Source organism: Strix uralensis, chromosome 2 (genome assembly GCF_047716275.1).
Source record: "Strix uralensis isolate ZFMK-TIS-50842 chromosome 2, bStrUra1, whole genome shotgun sequence".
Taxonomy (NCBI): domain Eukaryota; kingdom Metazoa; phylum Chordata; class Aves; order Strigiformes; family Strigidae; genus Strix; species Strix uralensis.
Window position 1 is genome coordinate 62,720,601 of NC_133973.1, and position 26,709 is coordinate 62,747,309.

General features: G+C 37.2%; 1 protein-coding gene across 6 annotated transcripts; it reads left to right on the forward strand.

Moving 5' to 3' along the window:
* The first annotated feature begins 283 nt into the window (after nt 1-283).
* Nucleotides 284-26,539, forward strand: TUBGCP5 (tubulin gamma complex component 5). Of its 6 annotated transcripts, none has more exons than XR_012627568.1 (25): nt 284-482; nt 3,519-3,572; nt 3,650-3,758; nt 5,849-5,945; nt 6,537-6,647; nt 7,201-7,280; nt 7,758-7,893; nt 8,938-9,055; nt 10,457-10,546; nt 11,085-11,178; nt 11,484-11,730; nt 11,928-12,130; nt 12,852-12,967; nt 14,524-14,792; nt 15,763-15,961; nt 17,384-17,572; nt 18,492-18,674; nt 18,953-19,037; nt 19,136-19,256; nt 20,263-20,441; nt 21,185-21,310; nt 21,906-21,994; nt 24,399-24,499; nt 25,498-25,615; nt 25,901-26,539. XR_012627568.1 is itself a non-coding variant. In XM_074858969.1 (25 exons), the coding sequence occupies exons 1-24, from the start codon at nt 319-321 to the stop codon at nt 25,542-25,544; spliced, it is 3,207 nt and encodes a 1,068-aa protein (XP_074715070.1). In that variant the 5' UTR covers nt 284-318; the 3' UTR covers nt 25,545-25,585; nt 25,901-26,539. The 6 variants fall into 6 exon arrangements, 5 of the variants coding, with proteins under 5 accessions (XP_074715070.1, XP_074715069.1, XP_074715071.1 ...); XM_074858969.1 differs by having other exon boundaries at nt 25,498-25,585; XM_074858968.1 differs by having other exon boundaries at nt 25,498-26,539.
* Nucleotides 26,540-26,709: the final 170 nt, after the last annotated feature.

The window sequence follows — 26,709 nt, forward strand, 5'->3', positions numbered from 1 at the left end:
CTGGGATGCCAGCGTCACTCCGGCCGACGCTGTCCGCCCGCCCGATCCCTCCGCCCGGCCACCCCTCAGGGAGGCGACGGGCCGCGCCCGCCACCGCCCCGCTTCCCCCATGCGCCCCCCCACCTCCCTACCCTCCAAAGGAGGAGGAGGAGGAGGAGGAGGAGGAGGAGGAAGCTCTGCGAGAAGTCAGGGGGAAGTCTCGCGAGAAGTGCTGCCCGCGCGCGCGGCGGTGGCCGTGAGGGGAGGCTCTGTGGCGCCTCCCGGAGGTGTCGCCCTCTTCTTCGCCCCCCCCCGCCCCCCCCGGCCGCCGGTGCGGCCATGGCGGCGCCGCTGCTGGCCTCGCCCGGCCACCGCAGCCGGTTCGAGCAGGAACAGGACCGGGCCGTCCGCGCGCTGGTGCGCAGCGTGACCGGCCTGCCCGAGGAGGAGCTGGGAGGCGGCCGCTTCCAGACGGCGCTGAATTTCGCTTGGTCCAACTTCAGGTCAGCGCCCGCCAACCCCGCCCCGGCGAGAAGCGCCGCGGCTGCGGCGGCCACCGCGGTGCCCGTCAGCAACGGGGCTGGGGGCGAGCGAGCGGGCCCCGCCGCGGCCCACCGGCGCCGCCGAGGGAAGGAGCCCCCGGCGGGGCCGGGCCGGGCCCCCGCCTCTGCGCTGAGGGGCTGCGGGGTGGTGTGACCCGCCTGGCAGGGGCTGCTACCTGCCCGCCCGAAATCAAGGAAGGTACCCCGTGCCTGCTGGGCTGTGGGACGGGGCCTTGTCCTGCCGTAGCCGCCCTGCGCGGGGTCTGGGGTAGTGCCGGGGGCCGTTTGCGAGTCCCTGCCAGAGGGCCAGCGGCCGGTACTCCATCACGTTTCGATCTCGGTCTTCTAGGGCTTTTCTCCTGATCTGGGAAAAGGTACCTTCCAACATCTTCATTTAGCCATCCGAAATTTTGTTTGTGGGAGGGAAGTAAAGAAATAATCATTATATGTAAAGAGCAAGTAAACAAAACTACACCAAATGAAGATAACGCTTCTGCTATCCGCACAGAATAGTGTGCTGCTGATATGAAAGGTTATCAATCTGCAGAAGATTACGTGTTTGACGTTATTCAAACTTGTCATAAACACGGTCCTTATTAACCTGTAATGTATATTGTCAATATCCCTTTAATTCTATTACCACCTAAAATGTCCTTACTAAAGTTTAACACACTGCTTTTGCAGTTACCACAGTTAATGGTTTCAGTGTCTGATGCCAGTTTTTACACAATCTATTTCCAGTTTCCCATATATCACTTCAGAGTTTTACGTACTTGCTTAACTTTATGCAGCAAGTACCTAATCCATGTAAAATCAATGTTACTTACAATTTTTTATGCCATTTAAATGCATTTTTTGGGGTGAACAATAGCATAACTGCATTGCATCAAGTCAGGTGGTGAATCCTAACAACTAATAGGCTTTAATAAGACTATTTTAATAACTATATAGTTGTTGGTCAACAGCAAAGGTGAGTCTGAGGTGTGGGAGAGCTGTGTATAACTTGTAGCTGGTGCTTTGACAAGGTAAACTGCTGAATTTTGAGGAGGCTAGTTGTATTCATTGGGAATGTAGGAATGTGGTATTTGTAACTGCTGTCTCCCTGTGTTCTTTATTTTGCCACAAATATTTTGTGTAGTGCATCATAGGATTGTGTTTTTTGGTTTTGTAGCTGCATCAAAATAGTTGCTTGTAGCAGTCATTATTCTGAGTCTGCAGATTGGTAATGGCAGCGGGGTCTCTTGAGCCAGGTAAATGTGCCCTGTCTCCCATCTCTTCTTGTGATATTTCTCCTTCTGTTTTGGTGACCCAGTTGCTTGTGCTCTTGTAGACTGGGCAATTTTGTTGGGTTGGGGTGTTTTTGGAAAACAACATGGCAGGAAAACAGGGTGTGATGCAGAGTTGACAACGAACTGTTTTGACAGGGAGGGTTGGGAAGAGGAAGAGTTTTATGACAGAATTGTTGTCTAAGAAATATGTGGGGAATGTCAGTCTGAGATTGATTAGTGTATTTCCAAACCATGAGACCTTAGGTTGTAGCAGGAACTCTCTTCAGTTTCAAGTTTGTGAAACTTGTGGTTTGTATTGTTAGATTTGATGATGTTTCTGAGCCATAGTTCTTAGATCCGTCTGTTTCCATGCAGCACCATAGTCCTATGCATGATGTTCCCAACTTGCCTAAAAAAATTGATACTTTTTTTTGTGTGTGTGTTAGGGTCATTAATTAAAGGTTTAAGTAATAGACTAAAGGAATTTCACTAACAGTTTCCCTTCAGCTTAATTTTTATTTTCAATGCAGATTCTTGGTTTGGTTTTTATATTGTCTTTCCATCCTGTTGTTCTAAATCTTCCCAGTTCTTCTACTTACCACCATTTTCCATTTGAACTAATGATTTCCTATGTAAGCTGATGTGCTCTAATAAATGAGATAAGCTATATTTTCTTAACCTAAATGTCAGCTACCTAGTTAATGTTACATTTTATCGTGCTTTTATTCTGAAGTCTTCTGAAAGCAGACTAATGGGTCTGCAGTTAACAAAGTCATTTTTTCTTTCCTTTAATATGGGCATATCTTCATCCTCCAGTGATACTTATTAAAAATCATTGCTACCTGCTTTACAGTTTCATTTTCTATTTCATTACTTTGACACTGAGGTGATTTTAGATTGTCTTTCCAAATTCAGTCTTTTTAGCTTAACTTTTGCTCCTGATTCAGATCCAGTAGTTTTCATTTCTGTCTGTGGTCATGAGAATTTTACCCCGGTGTTCTGTACGGTTGTTGCTGGAAGCTGAGGCAAAATGTTAGGTTGACGAATTTGAGAGCCTACATAAAGAATTTCTTGACCTTGTGTTCACTGCTGTCACATCCCATTCCCTCGTTTTTCTCTCTGTATAAACTGAAGAACCTTATTCATATTCTAATTTCTTCTCCAAAGTCCATTTTACCTTTCATGAGTTCTTATTTTGTCCCTATACGTGCTGCCTTTGGTGGTGTATCTTTCTTTACTTTGATGAAGCTCTCTTTTCTTTTAGACACTCTCCTTTACTATTTATAAAGGAGCTTCATTGGGTTTAGAGGCCTTCCCATGTGGGTCTTTGTTTTGCCTGTGCTTGTGATGCAAGCCCCAGATACTTTTTGTGCGTTTGACACAGATGCCTTTGACAATACAGTTCTTGATCTCCTTGCTCCAGTTGACTTAACTGACAGCATACTTTAGTTGCTTAGTTTGCTGATAGGGTAGTAATTTTCCATTCATCTTAAAGTGCTGGTTAAATGTAAGCTGCATTCCATTTTTCCATCTTTAAGGTCAATTGTATTTAATCCTTCTTGAGCTGAGAGACACTGAAATTAAATTTTGTTGATGTTTAATGCTGTTGCTGAACTAAGCATGCATTATTAAACTAATAGTGTTGTCCTAATGTATATAAATCAGCTTTATGTTCTTCCTTACTTAAGCTTGTTTTTTAAACACATTCTAATACAGATTTCTTACACAGGTTTCACCGTTTCCTTGATGTGAACAGTCACAAAGTAGAGAGGACGATAGAAGGGTAAGTTTCATGCTTATGGATTAATAATGGATTAGTTAACTTTTTTGAAGCATTTTTGATACTGTTTTTGTTATTAGAATACATGAAAAATTGATAGTTCATTCTGACCTTGGAAAAGCTGCAAGCTGGAAAAGACTAACAGAAAAATTTCTGAATTTGCCACTCCCAAGTACTGAAGAAACAAAGGTATGTATGTTGCAATTTCCTTGTTTTGTTTTTTTTTCCAGCACTCTTACTGACAGTGAGGACTTCAGTTGTAATGTTGTGTTGGAAATTTCAGATGACTTAGCAGTGGGGTTGCAGTTGCTGTTCAGGTCATGGATTTTCAGGGTTGTATTCTTTAGTTTTCCCATTTATTTTAGAAATGTGTTTATTGTTTTGTCAGGGTTTCAGCATGTGTAGTTTCATGACTTAAAGGACATCTTATTACAGAGCAGATGTTTTATGTACATTGTACAAATGTAGCTAGAATCTCAATGAGTCTAGATTCCTGTGTGTTCTAAAACAACAGTGAACCGGGCATTTCTTATGTCCAATTTTTTTTACCTTAAGTAATGCATCTATATGTCTTGGTTTTAGTATTTCCAAATGGAGCGCTCCTGCCCTGTAGCTTCCTTATCGAGACTATGTATATGTTTCACCTTTGATAGACTTTGTATGAAATCAGTTTATGATATGGACTGGATGAATATGGCAGAAGTTCTCTTGTTTAGACACTTTCCAGTGTGGTAGTTTAATAATGAATTTGATCTTTGAAAACTGGACGTTCCTGCTATTGGGAAATTTAAGCTTGTGATTTAAGATGTGGTGCTCCATATAATGATATTCTTTGATAGGGCTGTGTGTGCTGAGTTGTTCGATTGTGGTGGTTTTTGTTTTTTTTTTTTCTTGTTGAACTAACATTTACCTTTCTTTGCATTGTTCTAGGTTCCCTCTAATTTTGGGGGAAAATCCTGGAACCCTCAATAGCTTACACATATCTTCAGTTATTATACTGTAGATTTTTATAAAAAGTACCTTTTGTTCTGCTTGTTTTGAGAGTCAAATAAAACGAAAAACAAGCAAACCGAAACAAAAGCCCAAGCAGGCACTTACACTTGAATGTTGCAAGTATCCTAAGACTTGAAAGAGCTTTTTTTTTTTTTTCCCCCTTTTGAAAACGCAGCTGGGATATAGCTGGAGATAATATCTCATATTTGGGAAGTTAAACTGCATTTAGTTTTTAGCAGTGGCATGTAACTGGAAAGATTGAGTATCATTTTTATGACTAGTAAGTAAAACACTAGCTCGCACGTGTGATTCTGTCAACAACCTACTAGTGCTCTTGACAAACTCTTATGGAGTCAGTAATGTTTAGTGGAAACATGTTATATTCCATATATACTAGATGAGTATGACGCTGCTTTATCAGAAATTTGAGACTTTTTTAAAATACCAGTGAATCTCATTTCTAAACAGCTTTGTAAGTGCGTGTGTGTACGTGTGTCAAAGCATGTAGGATGTAGATAGCAGAATCTCCATATATCTAGGTATGAAATGGTCTACTGAAGAACTTTGGAAAGTTAGAATCAGACCAAAGAAAAATTTTACTTTAGTAAGAAATGCTTGTTCTGGAAGCAGATATTAGGGAATAGACCATAACACAGATCTCTGCAGCATACCAGTGTTGGCACAGTATTCTAACCTGACTGAAGGCCTCTGTTTCACAACCGCTTTAGTGCAATATTGGAGTTAAAGATGCATCCTCAATGCTTTGTGTAGATTTTCAGATGAGGGAAGATAAAGTGAATGTGATCTTAAAATGTAGCGATTTTGGTAAAGTGTTTTAGCTGACTTCATTTTAGCCTCTGTTTGAAATAATCAGCCGTACAATTAAGGGAACTAAGACTTGCTTTCCTGCAGGCCCGTTACCTGTGTCCTTCCCCCTCATCCATGCCAGTGGAGCTGTCCATTATCCCTTGTCCTCTGGTGACTTCTTACTTTCATAATACTTCAAGAGTTCTTATTTCTTTTCCATATTCTCAGACTGTCAGCTCAGTAAGAGGCAGCTTATGCTGTGGCTGCTTTTGAATTGCTATTTGTATATTGATTGGCTAATTAGGAGGCAAAAGAGGATGCATAACATTCAATATCATGTTGCAGATGTTCTTTTTGTAGTTCAGGACTGGGGAATGGAAACTAATGTGGAGCATTCCTGCAGATAATATGCTGAGTTTGTTCCTAACCAAAATCTTTTAGACTACTTACTGACTTGGTTTTTTTAATGTGTTTTAAAGACAGATACGCACTATTCCATACTGTCTCTTCTGTTGTGTTTGTCTGATTCTCCATCCAACACCACCTATGTGGAAAAACCAAGAGACAAAGAAGTGGGTAAGTTTGCAAGATGTTTATGTTGCTAATAAAAGATAGAATCCATTAACGCAATCTGATAAGAAAGACATTTTTCCTCTCCATTTTATTATCTCCTCTTCAAAGCGCTTTATTGATTGTCTTTTTATGATTTATGCATTTAAAATAGCCTGCAAATCTTTCCTACCCCCATTTATGTTACATCAGCTAATTAAGTTTTGCAGCCACAAAAGTACCTTGGGAACTCTTTTTGACTTGTACTGCTATCACTTACATTCTCCGACTGTTCAGCCGTGGCTACATGCTCAAAGACAGACAACGGGTTTCCATCCTCAGTGTCTGTCTTGCACCTCAATAGGAGGTCTGTTGAAACAGTTTTGGTGATGTAAATTCCAGTGTTCCCTATGTAGTCAAGGAAAGGGAGATTTGAAGGTTTCTAGAAGGAGATCTCAGCTGCCTGCTTTCTAAAGTAGGACTATTTCACTCAGTGCCTAAAAATGAGGCTTGCGCTTAAGTTTGAGTGCATACCATCCCCCATTTGTTTACAGTGTTGTATCATAGACTGAAAGAAGAATATTTCAGACTAACCTAAAGAAAATCTTGCATCTTAAGATTCCTTTTTGAATGATCTCTGCACATTCCCTCGGCGGTGTTTTGAATGCACTTTCAGCCCATTCCAGGAATGTGAATATGAAGAGGTTATCTCAAACAACACTAATTACAGTTGAGTAAGCTTCATGTTTAAGATATAATATATTGTAAGTGTGATTGTTATTTTTAAAGTATTACACATCACATCATGAGTACTTGGTGTCTTTTTCGGAGAGTAAGACAGTTCTTGCTTTATGTCGTTTGCAGTCCAGGATCCTTGTGCATATGTAAACTGTACATTTAGAATGTTTGCACTGAGCTAAATGGGTCTAGTTGCAATAAGTGATGTGTTGCATTTTTGCATGTTTTTCCAGGGTTGAAGCGTAGGGTAGTGTAACATAGTACTGATAACTGTGCTGATGGCACGCTATGTTGCGTATTTTGAGTGTATAAGTAACAAAGTTGAGAATAAATTGATAAGGAGTATACGTGGTTCATATGTCACAATTTACGTGTCTGAAAGTGTATAACCTTGTTAAAGGAACAGTGGTGTAACCTTAAGTGGAAGGGAATGCCTTTTAGATTTAGAGTAACAACATAATTTTAGCTTTGGAAATGTTTTTAGAGGACAAAGGAAGTCAGAGTTTTATGATACTTACTATTTTTATCTTTATACTTCTCTTAGAAAAGGAAGAAGAATTTGACTGGGGAAAGTATCTGATGGAAGGAGAAGAAGTTTACTTTGGCCCAGGCGTAGATACACCAGTAAGTAATTTCTGAAGGTAAAAAACCCAACTGTTTGAAGTATGTGGAGACCTGATTTGTATGCTCTGTATGATTCTCACAGGATTACCTGATATGTTGCTTCTTAGTGAATGTCAACAAATACACAGACCTAAGCAGAGGAACAGTAATGCAAATGCTTTTGTTCTTCACTGTGTTCTGACTTAATCCTGCACCTGAACTGGTTCCTTCTGCTGACTCCTGCCTGCTCCTGATCAGAACTTTTTGCAGTTCTGTGATCTTCTCCACTTGTCTCATTTGTCTGGTTATTAATATTATGTATAACTTAAACCTGTCTCTGGCAGACAGTGATGTTAAGTCTTAGTGTCCTGAATTTACTTTGTAGTGGCAGAAAGAAGAAAACGAGTTCATGTTTGGCTTCTCGGATCAATAGGAGGTGAATATACATCTGTCCGTTATGTTGTATTGAAACATACTGGGTTTTGTTGCACTTAATAGGATTGGTCTGGAGAAAGTGAAGAGGAGGAAGACACTCAGCCTTTAAGCAGGGAGGACTCGGGTATTCAAGTGGACAGGACACCCTTAGAAGACCAAGATCCCAATAAGAAAACAGTACCTAATGTTTCCTGGAAAGGTTAGTTAGAATAAGCTATAATTCTTCTGCTACGGTCATACGTACTCAAGTTTAGGAAGCTAATGTGGCTTAATTTATTATTTTTTAGTGAGATGTTACGTTTTAGACTTAGAATTGTAGTTTTAAGGTGCACCTTAGTGTTCGCTTGTTTTATTTTTAACAGAAAAGAAGCAATATGGAAAGTTTGGTCTGCTTTTTCTTGATGCTGATGGAGAACACTTTTGTTTATTTCTGTAGAAATAGAGGTGGATATTCCATATAGATATGAAAACTTACACAGTAAATGTAGCATGTGGTTTTATAGAAACCATGTAAATTTTTATTACTGTAGATCAGAATGCTGAAACAAAATTTTGTTGGCAACAGAAACATTTGACTCAGTTCTGGGTATGAAGCATTTTTGGAAAAAAAGAATAGTTTTATGTAATTAAAACACTAGTGGCTTACTGTTGAATAGCTTCAGGGAATATTAACTCTAGCTGGTTATTTTTGGATAGAATATTGTAGGATAGAGGATACCTTGAATAAGAAGACTGCATAATGTTCATATGTTGTATAAGCAGTAGCTATCTAACTGGGATTAGTAAAGTTTTCTTAATAATCACATTTAAGAAAAAACGTTTTTAGGTAACGTACTAAATGCGTAGCAAAAAGAAACACAGTGACAGAGTTGGTGATATTTGTCAGTTTATTTTTCAAGTCAGCTTGGTTTTGTATATATCCTTTGAGAACTGCCTGAGACAGAAGCACAATTTCTGAGGAAGAATTGGAAACTGCATAAATCTCCAAGTTTATTTTTTAGGACTTTTGCAGCTTTTAGGAGATGAGGCATTTCAATGTAACTGAATTTGTACACGACAGTATCATATGTGAGTGCAGTAAAGTGTAAATAGTTATAAATTGTAACTTATTTGAAAAGATCTGTGATTCTGCAGCTGATAGTCTTATTAATATGGATAGTCTTATTAATAACTTTTGCCTGTGGTTTATAAGCATTTCCTGAATAAATAAAAATACCTCACTGACTGTCACGTGTGTTCACAGTTGGTGAACCTGATGCCCGCAGCTGGCTGGAGCAGCATGTAGTTCCTCAGTACTGGACAGGAAGAGCCCCTCGCTTTTCACATAGCTTGCACTTGCATTCCAATCTAGCCGCAGTCTGGTAAGAAAACAGTATAGCTGACATATTCCTTATTGGCATATAATGCTAAATAATGACTTTATTAAGCATCTTTATGATGGAAGCATAAAGATAGTATAGTTACTACTGATTTAGTTAAAAACAGAATTAAAAGGTTATGAACTAATAAGTTGAAGAAACGAGCTGGGTTTTCTGTTAATAGATTCTTTTATTTAGTTTTTACTACATTTGTTGTATCAGAGGGTTTTCCTTTTTCAAAGAAGCAAACCTTATTGTTGAATTTTGTTTGGGTGGACCCTCACAAAGGTCTCTGAGGAACTAATACAAGTGGGTCGTGGAAATGAGGAGTTCCCTAAAGCTTAACTTTTTGTTTGGTTTTGGTGCCTCCCTTAAACACAGATTTTGGGGAAGGAACATAAAGCAGTATATTGTTGTGATCTGCTGTGGTTTTGGAAAGAAAATGAGAAGGAAGTTCAGTTTAAAAGGAAAAGAAAGAAAAGCCTGATTCTTCCCTCTGTTTTCTTCCCTCTGTCCCAAATTCTGATGTATCGATACAGATCATTAGACTTGTCTTTGGTTCCTTAATTTAATGAATTTCTTAATCAAGGAGTTAAATTTATTTTAGTGTAGGTTGGTTATCTAGCCAGTTATGAATGAAAATTTGCAGTGAATATTAGGAAATCAGTAACATAAATAAAGCAATGATGTTTCTGTTGCAATGTTGTTAGCAAATGTATGTTTTATATATATATAAATAAAACCAGTATTACTTAATTTGGATTTGAATTTTGAACATGATTACTTAAATTCTGCTGCTGCTGATATTAATGGGTCAAAATACTGCAAATGCAAATAATCTATACTTCGCTAAAATATGAAAAATACGGTGGAAGGTTTACAAAGAATTATGTAACACAGAATCATAAGAGAAAGCTCATAGGTGGCTGTGAAAGTTTCCATTTCTTAAGTAAACCTCTGTGTTAAAGTGAATTTTCATATATGGGTTAGGGAAATTGGTGTTTTACTTTCTAGCTTAGTATTTTTAACAGAAAGTAACTATCATTTTTCAAGCATTGAATGAGAAATAAAATAATCAAGAATCAAGAATTAAAAAGACCCCAAAAAACCAAAACCACAAAACCCAAATCAACGCAGATTCAGTACTTCACATATTTGCTACTGAATTGCTTGTCTTGTTATGTATGACTAGGTGATATTTGAATGCTTTCCATAGTATTTTGCTTAGCAATATGAAAACAAACTCTGCTTTTGTTTATAGACTTGAAATGCCCCCATGAGCACTGAATCTACTCAGATATAATTAGCACAAAACTGAGCCTTAAGGTTATTCTTCATTCTTACTTTCAGGTGATTCAGCTGTTATTTCTGCCATTAAATTGTTTTAATTTCCTTTTTTCTAAGGGACCACCACTTGTACACCAGTGATCCTTTATATGTGCCAGAAGAGAAAACACTAGTCACTGAAACTCAGGTTATACGGGAAACTCTTTGGTAAGAGCAACATCACAAAGCTTGCATTTTCCCTTTTAGTGTTTCTCTCAAGGAAATGAGAAATTTATCTTTGAAGTTATGTCTGAAGAAAGAATTATTACTGAGCTTTTCGCTTGCATCATTGCTGACGATAAAGATGCCGCTTATGTGTGTTAACTGCTCGCATTCACAAAGAATAAAGTGGCTTACTATTACTTACATGCATTGATTCTTCAAGTCTAACTGTTAAGAGGAGCCAACTTGTTCTTACCCTGCCCCGATAGATTTTTAATACAGTGTCCAAACTTAGAAAGTAGGTTTGAGTCATCGTATAGCTGGAAATTATCTCAACTGGAAAAGAACGTTAGGAGATGTTTACTGTGGTTCTTTTGTTCTTGTTCTAGCAACATCTTACAGTACCAGTAGTGTAGTTGATCTGTAGTCCCCTTTTATTTGAAGAAAATAAACTTTTAGGCAAGGGAGAGCTAATTCTTTTATTAACTGTATAATTATGAGTCCATTAAGGGGGAAAAATTACTACTCTTTGTTTCTTTTCAAGGCTACTTTCAGGAGTGAAAAAGCTTTTTATATTTCAGCTGAATGACGGAAAAGTGGCTGTGCGGAATGATATTATTGTAACACATTTAACCCATGTAAGTTGCTTCTGAATCTCAGCTGAATATATTTGTCATTAGGAAGATGTAATTTTGGGGAATAGGAAATTAAACTGCCTGTGGAAAAATCATATTTCCATAATTGTGTTTTGACTAAATTAAGAACAGCTGACTTAATAAAACTGGACGGGGTGTTCCTGTATCTGAGAATGTGATGAAGCAGTAGAGATGGCAGAGTTTTATTATATTTTAATTCATAGAAATAGCTTGTGATTTAATTTTTGAACTTTATAAAATACAAATTTTTATTACATGATTCTAAAAAGTTTTTTTTTTTTCCCTAGAATTGCCTGAGATCTGTATTGGAGCAGATAGCAGCATATGGTCAAGTTGTGTTTAGACTACAGAAGTTTATTGATGAAGTGATGGGACACAGCCCGGAAAGCATAATGCATGGAGCAGTTTCCACTCCAAAGAAAACTACTGAAGCCCCGTTCAGAACCTACCAAGCTTTTATGTGGGCCTTGTATAAATACTTCATTAGCTTTAAAGAAGAACTTACTGAAATTGAAAAATGCATAATCAACAAAGGTACAGTGCAAGGGCAATTTTACAAGAGGGGGGCACACAAGGAAATTTTTAGAAGAGGGAGACATGAAAACCATTATGGAGATACTTTGAAACTGTGAAAGATGCCATGCTGCATTTTAAAACCTCATTAATAACACTGACAAAATTTGATCTTCTGTTGGATGTTACCTTTATATATATTTGGGATTTTTTTCCAGATAAAACAGTCACACTTTCAATAGTAATAGATAAGTTGTCTCCCCGACTGGCACAGCTGAAGGTACTTCACAAAGTTTTCAGCACAGGAGTAGCAGAAGTGCCACCTGACACTAGAAATGTTGTACGAGCATCTCATCTGCTTAATACTCTCTACAAAGCTATTCTTGAATATGACAGTGTTGGAGAAGCATCTGAGCAAACGGTAGGGGAAATCATTCCTTCCTTAATAGAACGACACACTAGAAAATGTAGTAACTTAAATTTCTTTATGGTGATGGAGTACCCTAGCCTTCAGAGAGCTGGGGACAAATTTGATAGCCATAATGTATTACTGTTTTCTGAGATGAGTTCGCTCAACCTGAATGAAATCAGATTTTTGAGGAGATCAGCAGCAGTGTGGTTTTAGGACTGAGGGAAGGAACGGTGGGGAATCAGAGGCTGGGAAGCTGTTACAAAAGAGGGAGCTTGCAATAGCTTTTCCTCCTATTTCTGCAGCTGCATAATTCATTTAATGCTGAAATGTAGGCTTTTGGGTTTTTACAGTAACTTGTTGATTATATTACTGAAAATATAGTGGAAGTCATTAGGTCCTTTTGTTTTCCTGTTTTCTGTGTTATAAAACCACAATGTTTTATGATTATCCCTTACTGTTCTAGAGATGTTAGAGTGAAAAAAATTAAAACTGCTGTTTGGGTCTAACTGTGATGACAAAAGCAACAAGGGGAAGCATGCACAATATGGGCTTCCATTAAAACTACTAAAGCTCTAATTTTTAGTTTAACATTTTATCTTTAAAAACCCTTAGGTGTAATTATGTGTATTTCAGAAACTATAATTGCACAGTTAAGAGGTTAGCTTTGCCATATTGTTTCTTAATGCTTCGTATAAAAACATTCAGCCACTTTTTTTCCCTTTAAATTCAGGTTTCCCTTCTGTTCTCTCTCTGGGTTGAAACTGTGAGGCCATACTTACAGACAGTGGATGAGTGGATAGTCCATGGGAATTTGTTTGATCCTGCAAAGGAATTTATCATTCAGAGGTAGGGATGCTGATACTGGACAAACATAATGCTGTGCAAGTATGAATATAAAACTGCTGTAGAACGTAGAAAGTAAAGGGTGACAATAAAAGTAGGTTTTCACATTTGTTATTTTACTTAAGCAGAATTAATTTCTTACTCATACTTTTATAGCTTGTCTCAAACTTCCCATTAGGGAAATTGCATTAGATATGGAGCCCTAACAGGTATTATTCTGGACTAGAAATAAATTGTTTTATTTTTTCCATCTATAATAAATAATCAGCAGTCTGACTTTGAGTGTGTTGACTTTTTTTAAAAGCAATTAGCCTTGTAGTACAACCTAATATGGTGTCTTGAATTACATGCACATATCCTAAACATTATTTGACCTGTTAATTTTTTTCTGTTTGTATGCTACATTTTGCTGGTCCCTTTTTTGACAGCTTGAAGTGGAAAGTGAATATAAAAGTTAGAATTTTGGCTCATAATTAGAAATCCATTTCCCCCTATCTGCCAAACCTAAATCAAACCTCTGTCTATTAAGGCAGGTCGAGGTGAGCATGAAGTAAAAGAGCAGCTCTAGTACTGTTGTAGTAAATCCTTATGTCCTGGTTCAGCTAGGATAGGGTTAAATTTCCCCCGCAGTGGGGAGGGAGCTCTAGCTGGGTTATTGGGTTATTTGATACCATGCTGAGGTCAGGTCCAGGTGCCCAAGCGCGGGAAGAGCAGAGATGGCTTTTGTCTGGTCGGTCCCCTCACCGCTGTATCCGTGCGGTATATCTCCTGTTCATTGTTATTACTGTTATTGTTCTTGTTGTTGTTTGGTTTGTTGTTGTTACACTGTTGTATTAAATTTTTCCTTATCTCAACCCTGGGATTTGTATTTCACTCCCTGCCCTGTCCAGTCCAAGGGTGGGGGAGGGGCAACGGCAACGTTTCGAGTCCTGGCAGGGCCTAAACCACCACACCGTAGTAGCTGAGACCTTTAATATCCTTATGTGGTTCTGTGGTTGTGTTTTCAGGACTACCAACAGGGGTGATTTCAACTTTTATTTATATTTGTGCTTCATTTTAATTATCTAATTTAGGTTGTTTTCCATCTGACTTCAAAAACCAAACACAAAAAAGCAAAGTGAACTAAGAATCAAGTTTCACCTAGTCTAGTTTTTTTTCAGCTTTCCCAGTACTATTTGCATAATTGTGAGTTTTAAATAAATCTGCAAGTCAATCACTAATCACTTTGTTATTAAGGATGTTTGCCACTGTGAACAGTTAACTTCCTGGACAAATTTAATTATAATTACTCTATTTGCCTTGTTTTGGAGGTTTATTTGGTTATACATTTTTTATCTCTGGTGAGCTGATTCTTTATCCTGCTAAAGCTGTCATCCATTCTAGAGATGTCTAGATAGTTTGTGATATGAATGAGCTTATTTTATGTAGCATTGAAAGTGTTTCTTGACACTATTCTAAGAGAAAGGCAAAGCAAAGAGAAAAGATTATATGCATCTTCTGGTAATGAAATTTCATCTTTTGAAAAGGGAAGTACTCAACAACTTTTTATTTCTTTGCAGAAACAAAAATGTTCCAGTTAACCACAGAGATTTTTGGTATGCTACCTACACATTATATAGTGTGTCAGAGAAGACGGAGAATGAAGAGAAGATGAGTGATAATGCCAGTGCCAGTTCTGGCAGTGATCAGGCCCCTTCAAGCAGGCAACACACTATGGTCTCTTTTCTAAAACCAGTGCTAAAGCAAATCATCATGGCTGGAAAATCCATGCAGCTGTTGAAGAATCTCCAGTGCAAAGATGGCTCTCCGCAGCTGGCTGCGTCAAGAGGTGAGATGTCAGATTGTGGACTGTCCTGCCTTGGGGTGTCTAACTGTGTGGGTGTATTTTATTTTTTTTTTTGTAGTAATGTTTCCATGGTTTTAGAATAATGTAACACCCCATGTTGAATGCCAGTATCGTGGTTGGTAGCTTCAGGTCTGATTGGAAACACTTACTCTTCCAGTTCAAACAAGTGAAAAGAGCAAAGTGAATAAAGATTGAGTGTTCCCTTGGCTTTTTATTGCTTTAAATTTTTGTTAAACTTGTTTTCATGTGCATGCAAAACTTTGGAAAACCCCTTCTATGTTCTAACAGTAAAGCTCTTTTGTTTTGATAAATCGTTGTTTTCCATTACTAAGTGGTTGAATAATTCTGAGATAGTATGTGGAAGTCTTTTTTCCTAAAAAAAAAAGCTTACTAATAATTAGATAAAAGATATTTGGATATTCAGGATGTTTGTCTTGAATGATTGTAAAACATAGTACATCAGTGTAACCAATGTTGATATTTTTTTTTTTTTTTTTTTTTTAGGAAACAAAATAAATGTTTTGGTTTTACTGTTTCTTGCTGTTCAGAAGTAGATAGTTAAATTACTTTGGAGACTCTCTAGGTTTATTTCCCCCTTTGTGAGAATGTAATCTATTCTAGTGAATACTGAAGGGTTGTTTCAGCTGCTGAGAATTAACTGCCTTTGCACCTGAAGGAGGAAGTTCTCTAACAGTCTTAGAAATATTTCATATTTCGGACACCCATTCAGCAATCCATTTGAACATATGCCTGACCTTAGGCATTGGAGTAGTCCTATTGTTTTAGCAATAGTTATTTAAATATGTATTTAAGTTTTTTTCCTGAATAGTGGCCTAAATTTAGTATGTTAAAAGGTAGCCAGTAAATATTGGTCTATGGAGTTCTTCTTTCAGTTCAGATGATATTTTCTCTTAGTACAAAATCTTACTGTGGAATGTATTGCCCAATTTAGATGCTGAACGAAAGAGCTTGTATACGCAGTTCTTGGAATCGGTGCAGTCTCGTCTGCGGCATGGGGAAGAGTCTGTTCCAGATATTATTACAGAACAGCAGGCCACAAAGCAGAGCCTGATAAAGATGCAGTCTATAGCAGAAAGACACTTGGAACTGGATGATGTCCACGACCCACTGCTGGCTATTAATTTTGCCAGGTAAATGAATGATCTTCCTGCTGTGTTGTTGAGAGCCATGTTCTGCCTGATGACATTTGGTAGGCAAAATTTTTATTGCTGCTGCTGAAAACAAGCAAGCGCAGAATAAAGAGTACCAACAATCAGTGACAGAAGCTAAATAAACATTACTCTTGTGCTTAGTTAAAGAAAAACAATTAAAATCATTGAAGAGTCTGCTACTCACATCTGTAGCATAGAAGATGGGAGTAGTCTTTATCATAACAGGCTTTTAGGAAATAAGTGTTTTAATAGTGAATGCTGTTGTAAAATCTAAACTTTTAAATGTGTTTCCTTGAAATCTGTACACAGTGTCTTTGATTTGCACCAAGTATATTCTTTGAATAATGCAGCTTCAGTTGTGCTGTGCTCAAATAATTTAACTTTGAAGGCCTTCCAAAGTTCATGTTAATTGCATAAAAATTCTTCCTTCTTCATAATGAGGGAAGTCATACAGAGGTTATAAATGTCTTGGAGATTAGCAGGAAAGGACGAACTCTGAAAATCTTATTTTGTGATTACAAAAAAGAAAATTGCTATTTATGTTTTCCTAAATACTAGTTGGTGTCTTATGTGTTTTCAGTCTTAGGAGGAGTTTGTTTTAAAGAAGCCATAATTAATAGTAGATAAGACTCTATTACTTCCCTTGTTCATTGGAACTGTTCTATTTGTCAGAACTGATAGATTATTTCAGCGTCTGACTCATCCAGTCTATCAAGGCAATAGCTGCTATGAGCCGCCTTCCTCTTACAATGGATTCAGCTAGCAAGTAGCTTTTTACAAATTACTCTAATTTGATCTTTCTGTGACAAAATAATTAAACTTACCAAGTGTAGACTGCATATACTCTCTTCCCATAATATAGTATAGATGATATATAGGGACCCCCATATTTAAGGTGCCCCAAACCAATTCTCTGTGTGTGTGGTGGTTTTTTGTTTGTTTTTTGGTTTGTTGTTTTGTTGTTGTTAGGTTTTGCTGCTTTTTTTGTTGTTCAAATTTTTACTTTGTTTCTTTAATTTTATTTTTTTTTCTGAGAAGTTCATCTGACTGCTGTATGTGCACAATACAGTTTTAAAACTTCCTATGAAAATGGTTTTGTTTGTTAAGCTGTATAGTGTTTGAACTTGACATTGTTTTTCAGAATTATTCCTTGAGCAATTATGTGATTACAGTATGCCATCCTTCTTGATATTCTTATGCCTGGTCATATAAAAACAGTATGAAGGATCACTTAATAGGTTTGATACTAGATTTATGAAACAGCTTTTATTACTTCTGCGTCATATATTTTAGAGCAGAGGATCCAATTTTGATTAAAATCTTTGAAGATATGACATTTTTGTTCCATATATTGTATAAATCATGACCCTTCTTCCCTAAGTAGTTTGTTTTATTTTGAAGGTTGTATTTGGAACAGAGTGACTTCCATGAGAAGTTTACTGGTGGGGATGTTTGTGTGGATAGATCCTCAGAATCTGTGACCTGCCAGACTTTTGAACTGACATTGAGGTCCTGCCTTTATCCGCACATAGACAAGCAATACTTGGAATGCTGTGGTAATCTAATGCAAACTTTAAAGAAGGATTATAGGTAAGGAAGTAGACTTGGTTTTCCTTAACACTTTTTTTAATCACTAAATGCAGGAATTTTATGTTGTGTTTCTACTCCAGTTTGACAGTCAACAATAAAATTGTTAAGGAGGAAAGGGGGATCTAATATGATAGAATCCGAGTGAAAACTTGGTCTAATTTAAATCAACAGCAAAGCTATCATTTGTCTTCAGTGGATGTTCTATACGGAAATTGTTTCAAACGGTACTTTTAATAGTGTTGTCATTGGAAACTGGAAGACAAATTTTAGGAAGCTGGAATATATTTGTTTAATACGGGATTCATTTATGATACTGTAAAATCAGACAAGAATATTATGCAGTATTTCTATATTACAGAGTAAAATGGCCTATTCCTTTTATTTTTCATAAGTCGTCATGGTTTTAATCTGTCTGAAGTGCTTAATGTATTTAGAGTCACGGTTCTTGTGAGAGTTGGAGCAGTACTATTCTTCCTACTTTATCCAAAAGGGAAAATCCATGTCATAATTTTCTGGGGCTCCGTATTAAAGTCTCTTCTTAGATAGAACTCTCCCTGAAATTGCATCTCCTACCCTAAATTCTGTTTTGGGAGAGGGACGGGATTTTCAAACTCGAAGCTATTTTTGAAAATTGCCTGGCCTGTAAGATAGCTGAATACCATGAGCATTTCCATTGAAGTTAGTGGGGCTGTTCAAGCTTACAGGAAAAAATGGCTTGGTTATTTCATTTTATTTGAATGTATGTGAAGGCTGTCTGAGGATTAAGCAAGGAATTTACTGTGGACTTCATTAAGTTTGTGTTCGATACTGAGTTCTTGTAGTGAAGAGTTTTAAAGATTTTTGTTTCTATAACAGTTGTGTTTGATTTCACTTGTACAATTAAGACTGAGGAAATGTTGTATGTTTGTTCCTTGTTTAGGCTTGTAGAGTACTTGCAGGCAATGAGAAACTTTTTCTTACTTGAAGCTGGAGATACCATGTATGATTTCTATACATCGATTTTTGACAAAATTAGAGAAAAGGAAACTTGGCAGAATGTTGCTTTCTTAAATGTTCAACTTCAAGAAGCAGTTGGGCAACGCTATCCAGAGGACAGTTCAAGGTAAAACGCAAAATGCTGCAAAATACAGTTTAGTTATGCTTCTTTCACACTTACCTATACTAATGTGCTTAACTTGCATAGCGCAATACTAGTTATTATGTACTCATTACAAGAATCTGGTTTAATGTAGTTTTGAGCTGTTGCCATCTCTTCTATCCAAATCCACCAGATTAATTCAGACAGTTCGTATTTATCAATAAGAAATAAAAAAAAAAAATTAAACAGCCACTCATTTAAAAGAGAATATCGCCAACTAAATCACTTGTTTCCTTGCATAGGTTGTCTATATCATTTGAAAGTGTTGATACAGCAAAGAAGAAACTCCCTGTCCACACCTTAGATGGTTTGACATTGAGTTACAAGGTAGTGAGTTAATATTGCTGTAATTCTTATTCCAGAACAGATTTGATATGTTGTATTAGTGACTTACATTTTCTGTCTTGATTATCTTTTCTTCTTAGGTTCCTTGGCCTGTGGATATAGTTATAAGCTTAGAGTGCCAAAAAATTTACAATCAAGTTTTTTTGCTCTTGCTACAAATAAAGTGGGCCAAGTATAGTCTAGATGTTTTACGATTTGATGGTAAGAAACTTCTTCAATGAAAGATACTCTAAAAACTTGTTCTGTGGTCTAAGGATATAAATAGTCAGCTGCTTTCTGCAGTAAGTAGTATAAACAAGTGAGAATTTTGATTCATTCCATAAAATACTAATCTCTATCAGCTTTGCAAATTAGGCATATGAAGCAGGGCATGTTTTTCACTTCTTTTCAGCCTCAGGGACAACACTATTTATTCATGCATTCCTTTTATCTCTATGATTGAGGTCTAGTTAGTTATATTGGAAACTTCTTACTTCATTCTTCAGACCTTGCTGTTGAAAGAAGGTCTGTCTACCATACCCTAATGTTTTGCTTTATGTGTAGTCCAAGTTTCTATGAGTTATACTTTGCAAACAAGTTAAGAGAACAAAATAAAAAAATACTCTATTTGAGATTGAAACAGTAAGCTAAATAGTTTGGAATACGTACTCTAAGCTACAGTTTATATATTTGGGATTGTAGAAGGACACCTCTTAGTGATCATTAACCTTCACAGGTTAATGTTTTTAATACTCTTCCTGTCCCATATAATGTGAATATACACTTCATGTCCTAGAAAAATAAATTGGAAAGTTGATGGATCGGTTCATCTATGATTCCTACATCAGTTAAGTAATTCTCTTCCTAAAAATATGTGTTTTTCTATTATTTAAACTTCATGGGTATGACTTTGTGCTTAAGTCTTTTCCCTTTTGTGGAGGTAGTATACACATTTATTTTTAATGTTTTTTTTTTAATCCTTTCACATAAACTTTAGCTCTTAAATAGCGTTTCCTATTCTAGTATTTATCAAATTGCACATATACTGTCAAACTATTCAGTATGTTGTTGCTATATTTTAATAACACATCTGAATTGCAAGAAAAATCTTAAATCAGTATTGTGTGCAGAATAATAAGAAATAACAAATTCCAGTTTTAAGTAACATTTTAGCTACAGTTTGTCTTCATAAACACTTCAATATGATACTCTTGCCTTTTCTTTTTAGAACTAGTCTGTGCTGCAGAAAACCCACAGGTTAAGGAAGGAACTTTATCAGAACAAGGAACACTTCCTCTATTTGGACCACAACCAGAAAGTATAAAACAACAAATACATCGCATGTTCCTCTTAAGAGTGAAACTTATGCATTTTGTTAACAGCCTGCACAACTACATCATGACTAGGGTTTGTGTTATATAACAATTTCATTTATATTAAGAACTTGTAACTGGAGATGATGCACTATCGATTTTCATTTAAAACATAAACACCAAAAATAAAATGCAAAATCTTAGTTTAATGTCCTTTCTGCAAAATGATTTAGAGCTAAACCTGTTTCAGTTTTAAATCCGTAATTTTAAAAATGCTGCATACATATGATTGACCCTTCAGATATTAGTTCTTTCTGACTGTTTCTCCCAGTGCTAGATGACTGAAGCACAATCATGTAAAAATAGGTTTCTATAAGCTGTTACTGTCTTAAGAGCTATTATGCTTACAAAAGTATAACTTCAGACATTTTAGTTAAATGGATCCTTCTCAAAAATCTCTAATACAGAGATCCAAAAGTGTATACATGACTTCTCAAATATAAAGGCAATGTTTGTAGGTTCATATCTGCTCTACTATTGCCTTTTTTTGCCTTTAATAAAGCTATGTATACTCCACATCAGCTTCTCCAGGGATTGGCTGCCCTTGTGCAATGGCAGTATTCCTATTTATATGAGGAGTGTCATTGTGCATTTATGAGAAGAGCTTGATGATTTTTTTTTTTTTCTGTATTGATGGTAGTTTGGAGGGTGAGCCTAAAGTTTGAGAGGGAAGAGTGTATGAATCAGGCAATTTTAGACTCTTAAAAAAATGTTGGAAGAGAGTCATAAGCACTTGCATGCAACGTGGAGTTTCATAACTATGGTCTTCTCTTTAAGATTCTTCATAGTACAGGCTTGGAGTTTCAGCATCAGGTAGAAGAAGCCAAAGATTTAGATCAGTTGATAAAGATTCATTACAGATATCTATCTACAATCCATGATCGCTGCCTACTGAGGGAAAAGGTAGGTAAAAAAAGTCGACGTATTTGATATATTGAGTTTAGCAGGACAACAAAATAGTTTAGTACTAATTATGCTGCCTATTTTGCAGTTCATACCTACTAAGCAATATATAGGCACTCTTGAGGAAATGGTAGCTTTTCCAGAGTTAACACTGAGATCCAGTTTCCCTTACAAGTCTCAGCTCAATTCTATCAAGGAGAGAAGATAAAAATTAAATTATTTATATTGGATTTTACATGACTCATTTGTTTCTAAGAGATGGAAGGATTTGAACAAACTGAGGCTTGGTAATGTAATGAGAATGATACATACTGGTATGGCGGGAAATGGAGGTACATGGATAGCATTGTAGCCTTTTATCCCACATACTGTCTGTGCTTAGTCCTCATGGAAGTAGTCAGCCATGAACTGAACTAGGGAGCGAATGCAAAACACATCCTAAATTTGGAAGAATCACATTGTATGTAGGAGATTGTTTTTACAGATCAGATTGAATGGCATGGGATACCTTTGTATTGCAGCTTAATAATGAAAATGATTATGGTTAACAATGAATTTCTAACTGTTATTCCTTTTGTTTTAATTGTTACTTTAGGTCAGCTTTGTGAAAGAAGCTATAATGAAAGTGTTGAATTTAGTATTGATGTTTGCAGACCGTTGGCAGGCTGGTTTGGGGGCTTGGAAGTAAGTATACATACCTAAAATTCTACATGGTCATAATTTCACAGCTCAGAATATGTTTTTGAAATAGTTTTTGTGTGAAATAGCAAGACTAATCTCAGTGTTTAACAGCAGATACCAGAGGCTAATTGCTATTTCTTAGCAAAAGTGAAATTTCTGTTAGATAGAGCTTAACAAGTTTCATGCACTTGTGTCGGTGTATGTTCAGTATTTTCTAACTAAAAAGGTGGTCAATATATAACTTTTAAGTGTTAGCAACAAAGAGGGTTTTCTTTTGTATTTGTTTGTAATGGTAAGATGAGAGGTTCACAAGTTCGGTTTATGATAATGTTTCCTGGCTAGGATTTAAAATTGTAGGCAGCTGGGTGCTGACATTCATTAATTGGTTTATGAAAAGTGGGATTATTTAGTTGTATTCCCTTCTAAAATGAAGGCCCATTTTTGTTTTTCTTTAAAAAAAAAAATAATGTAAATCTGATCTCTAAACCTCCTTATTTTTCTTATCTGAACTGTCCAAGTTATAAAGCCTTTGTAAAAAAAAAAAAAGTGTAAAAATGTAAAGCTGTTGAAGTTATTGAAAGTTCTGCTGTTGACTCTGGAGTCAAGATTTTCATGCAGAATGTTTGATTCCATTAGTTCAGATGCTCAAATTCTGAAGTTTTTGGCCTATCCTCTCCTATAGTACCTTTTCTGTAGAAACAACTTGGGATGTGTGTTGTAGTTGGGATTTTTAGAAAAGATTTGTGCTTCCTTATATGCCATGATTGAAGTTGGAAACCCACCTGTAATTTCCAAAATAAGATTAATGTGTTGGTCTGTGAATCAGTTGTTCTTCTCTAAGCCATACCATAGACTAGATTAAAATGAAGATCTGATTTTTTTAGAATAGAGTAGAATATTTCAGTTGAAAGGGACCTACAACGATCATCTGGTCCAACTGCCTGACCAATTCAGGGCTGACCAATTTTAAGAATGTTATTAAGGGCATTGTCCAAATGCCTCTTAAACACTGACAGGCTTGGGGCATCGACCACTTCTCTAGGAAGCCTGTTACAGTGTTTGACCACCTGCTGGTAAAGAAATGCTTCCTAATGTCCAGCCTGAACCTCCCCTGGTCCAGCTTTGAACCATTCCCACACGTCCTGTCACTGGATCCCAGAGAGAAGAGACCAGCACCTCCCTCTCCACCTCCCCTCCTCAGGGAGCTGTAGAGAGCAATGAGGTCGCCCCTCAGCCTCCTTTTCTCCAAATTAGACAAGCCCAAAATCCTTAGTCGCTCCTCACAGGACATTCCTTCCAGCCCTTTCACCAGCTTTGTTGCCCTCCTCTGAGCACATTCAAGGACCTTTAACGTTCTTCTGAAATTGTGGGGCCCAGAACTATACACGGGACTCAAGGTGAGGCCACACCAATGTGGATGCAGGGGGGTAAGCACCTCTTTTTCCCGGCTGGTTATTGCAGGGTGCCGTTTGCCCTCTTGGCTGCCACACTGAGCCAGCTGCTGACCAGCACCCCCAGATCCCTTTCTGCAGCGCTGATCTCCAGCCACTTCTCTCCCAGTTTATACTACTGTTTGTGTAACCCACTACTTGAAGGATGAATGACAGTGGGCAAGTCTCCAAGGCTGTGTCTGACACTCAAGAGTTGATCTGTGGCCCTGAGGCCAGCCAGTGTGGACTGGCTCACATCCGTAATTGTCAGGACTAATTTGGCACAGATAGTACCTAGAACTTGGATCCCACTCTCCTGTGGCATTAGGAAGTTGTTATTTTTGAAGTGCTTTTCCAATTTGAAGTGTCAGAAATAGTTTGTCAAGGCTGTTGATAAAGACTGAAACTCAGGGCATGTGGTTACGTGCTCTTGCAGGAAAAAGTCATAGCTGATGTCGTGTCATCTGAATCCTCTTAGGAGAGGGGAAAAAGGAGAGGAGAGACTCTTGTGAACTACATCTTCTCCCTCCTCTGGTGAGCGCTAGCTGGCACAGTCCAAAGTGGAATTTAAGAATTGGCTGATAGTAAAGCAGTATGGGGGTCCCTGTTGTATTTGCCAGTGTAGGTTTACCCCAAGGAGCTCTGAAGCAATACAGACCAGGAATGGCTGTCTTGAAATACAAATCTGCATAGGAATAATAGTGGTCAGTTAGCACCACGCAGTTCCTCCTAGTTACTGCAGAGATTTTGAAGATGATGAGGAAATGAACGCCATTGTGGTAGTCCTCAGATGCTCCTGTCAAAATTGCCTTTGTGCTCTAGTAGCATGCACAGCCATAACTGAAATATTGTTAAGTTCAAGCCAGAATGCTCTGCAAAGAGTACTTTTGTCATTTACTATGAAGTTTTGGTCATACTTTGAAGATAACATTTAGTGGCTAGTCTGTTGAGCATTCTTCTGTTAAACTGTTTCATAGGATGGAATCCATAGAGAAGATGGAATCTGATTTTAAAAACTGTCACATGTTTCTTGTAACTGTTCTCAACAAAGCTGTCTGTCGAGGCTCTTTTCCTCACTGTAAGTACATGAAGCTTTTCACTTATCTGCACTTCCTGGGACACAAGCTTCACAAGGAATGTATTTGCACTTTAATCTGTTCTAATGTTTGTCAATTACATCTTAAAGAATCTCATTTTGTGAGGTATTCACAGAGGGACATGAAGCCTTACTTCTTAAGAAGTTAACTTCATTATTTTTTTAGAGTATTCATGGCATGCTTTCTTTTTTTATGACAATTACCTTCAGTTTACCTGTTTTCTTGATGAGGGGATGGTGATGTAGCCAAGCAAGTGATAAGCAGTTTTCTAAAGAAATGAATGAAACTAAGTTCTGGAGGGCGTAGAAAAACATTCTTTTTGTTGTTGTTGTATGACAGATGTGATACATCTTGAACAGATAAAATTTTAGTATTATGGTGCCTCAGCTGCAACTGCTCCGAGCTCTTGGCTCTGCTTATCTGTTGAAAGTTACTTCCTCGGTAGCAGAAACAGCAGAAGATGACATGTCTGTGCTTCTACTTGCAGCCTGGTATTAGCTTAAATTGCTAATTGGTGTCAGTTTGAGTTAGGAGGGCAACTGCTGAATGGGGTTAGCTGGGATGTAGACGCATGTTGTAAGGGGTTTCTAAATGTCTAATCTGACATTACTGCTACTTGGTCCACGAGAGCTTGTCTGCAAGAACCATTTGTGAGAATGGCTTACTGCATATAACTCCCCACAACGTTTATTCATTTTTTTTGTGTACGGCAGTTAATATTTCAAACAAAGAAGCTAATTTCTTACCGGTTCTTACCAGCTGAAATAACTAATGGATAACCGATGATGAAAGCGGTAAAATAATTGTCTAAACTGTTGGAGATTTATAAAATGTCATACCGTCTTAAATCCTGAAGTGTTACAATTTAAAAAATAAGCTGGTATCTTCCTTTTAAACTACAGAATTGAATATTGCAATAAATATTTGCAGACTGCTGCAGATGCACATAGTAACTACTTTTTTATGGTTTGGTTCGCAGTGGAATCTTTAGCTTTGTCACTGATGGCTGGCATGGAACAAAGTTAACGCCTGAGTCCATTGAATTAATAAAGAACTGAAAGCAGCACGTATGTTGAAATTCCCTAAGTTAAAAAACTGTAAGCATTTTACACTCCAGTTTGAAGTGTGTGTAGCTAAGTGACGCTAATGGTTTGGAGCTGTGTAAAATACTTTAAAATGTAAATAATGTACAGGTATTTAAGTGTATTGATTGTGGCAGTATTTTTCCCTGTATGTATATGCTTCAACATCAAAAAACATGTACAGTGTGAAATGCATCCCATGTAAACAATCTAACTTGAAAATACATAAAATGTATTTCATGCTGTAAAAAGGATTTGTTTTTTGTTTAATTATGAATAATTGCTGATTTAATTTTGCAGCTGTGAATAGGTCACAGGGCATTGTGGATTGATGTGACTCAATTGATATTATTCAAAAGGTTGGTTGAGTTAATTTTTGTCCTTTTTTCCTTTGAAAAAAGGCTAAGAAGCATTCATCTTATTTGCTTAATGGTTCTTAAGAACTCTTTGGGAACAGTTATGGCTGTTACAATAAGCTGATGTAAAAAATACAAGATTAACTTATCAAAATGGATTATTGCGGACCATAAAATACCAATATTTTTTGTTATATGTTCAAATACTAATTTTAGTGGTAACTCTTGTCAGTTTAAGTAGGATCATGATCACGGTGTGTAATATATTAATTTTTACTATTGGATTGTTGAGATGTTTCAGAGGTTGTCAGATACGATTTGACTGTTCTCCTAAGCATGTTGGAAACAAATCTTACATCTAATAGCTAATTCTTGTAAAGCGGTAGGTTGTAGCACAGAAGGGTACAGTTCTAGAGAATTAAATGTGGAATGTGTTCTGCACAAGATGACATGCCCTGTCTCCTCCCCATGAAAGTTTCTCTGTAATTCTGGCATCAGTACATCTGCCTTTAAGAAGAGAAAATCAATCATAGACATTTACCAATTTATTTATTTGAATAAATACAAGATTTAGTAATTGGAATTTTGTCATTGTGTGTGTTTCTGCTGAAATCTAGTTGGTAACTTAAAGTTTGAGGTCTTTTTCTGCAAGGTAAATGAAGTATATTGCTACCAGCTGTGACACTGTGTGGCTCACATTATGAAACTGGGTTTTTTTTCAGCGGTGAACTAATAATTACTTTATATGAAAAT

What these genes read in the sequence shown, in the direction of transcription:
- TUBGCP5 (XM_074858968.1), top strand. Translation starts at nt 319, where the DNA reads ATGGCGGCGCCGCTGCTGGCCTCGCCCGGCCACCGCAGCCGGTTCGAG. An exon ending in CTCAAACAACACTAATTACA is followed by an intron (nt 6,648 to 7,200) that starts GTTGAGTAAGCT and finishes TACTTCTCTTAG; the next exon opens with AAAAGGAAGAAGAATTTGAC. An exon ending in GCAGCTGGCTGCGTCAAGAG is followed by an intron (nt 14,793 to 15,762) that starts GTGAGATGTCAG and finishes TGCCCAATTTAG; the next exon opens with ATGCTGAACGAAAGAGCTTG.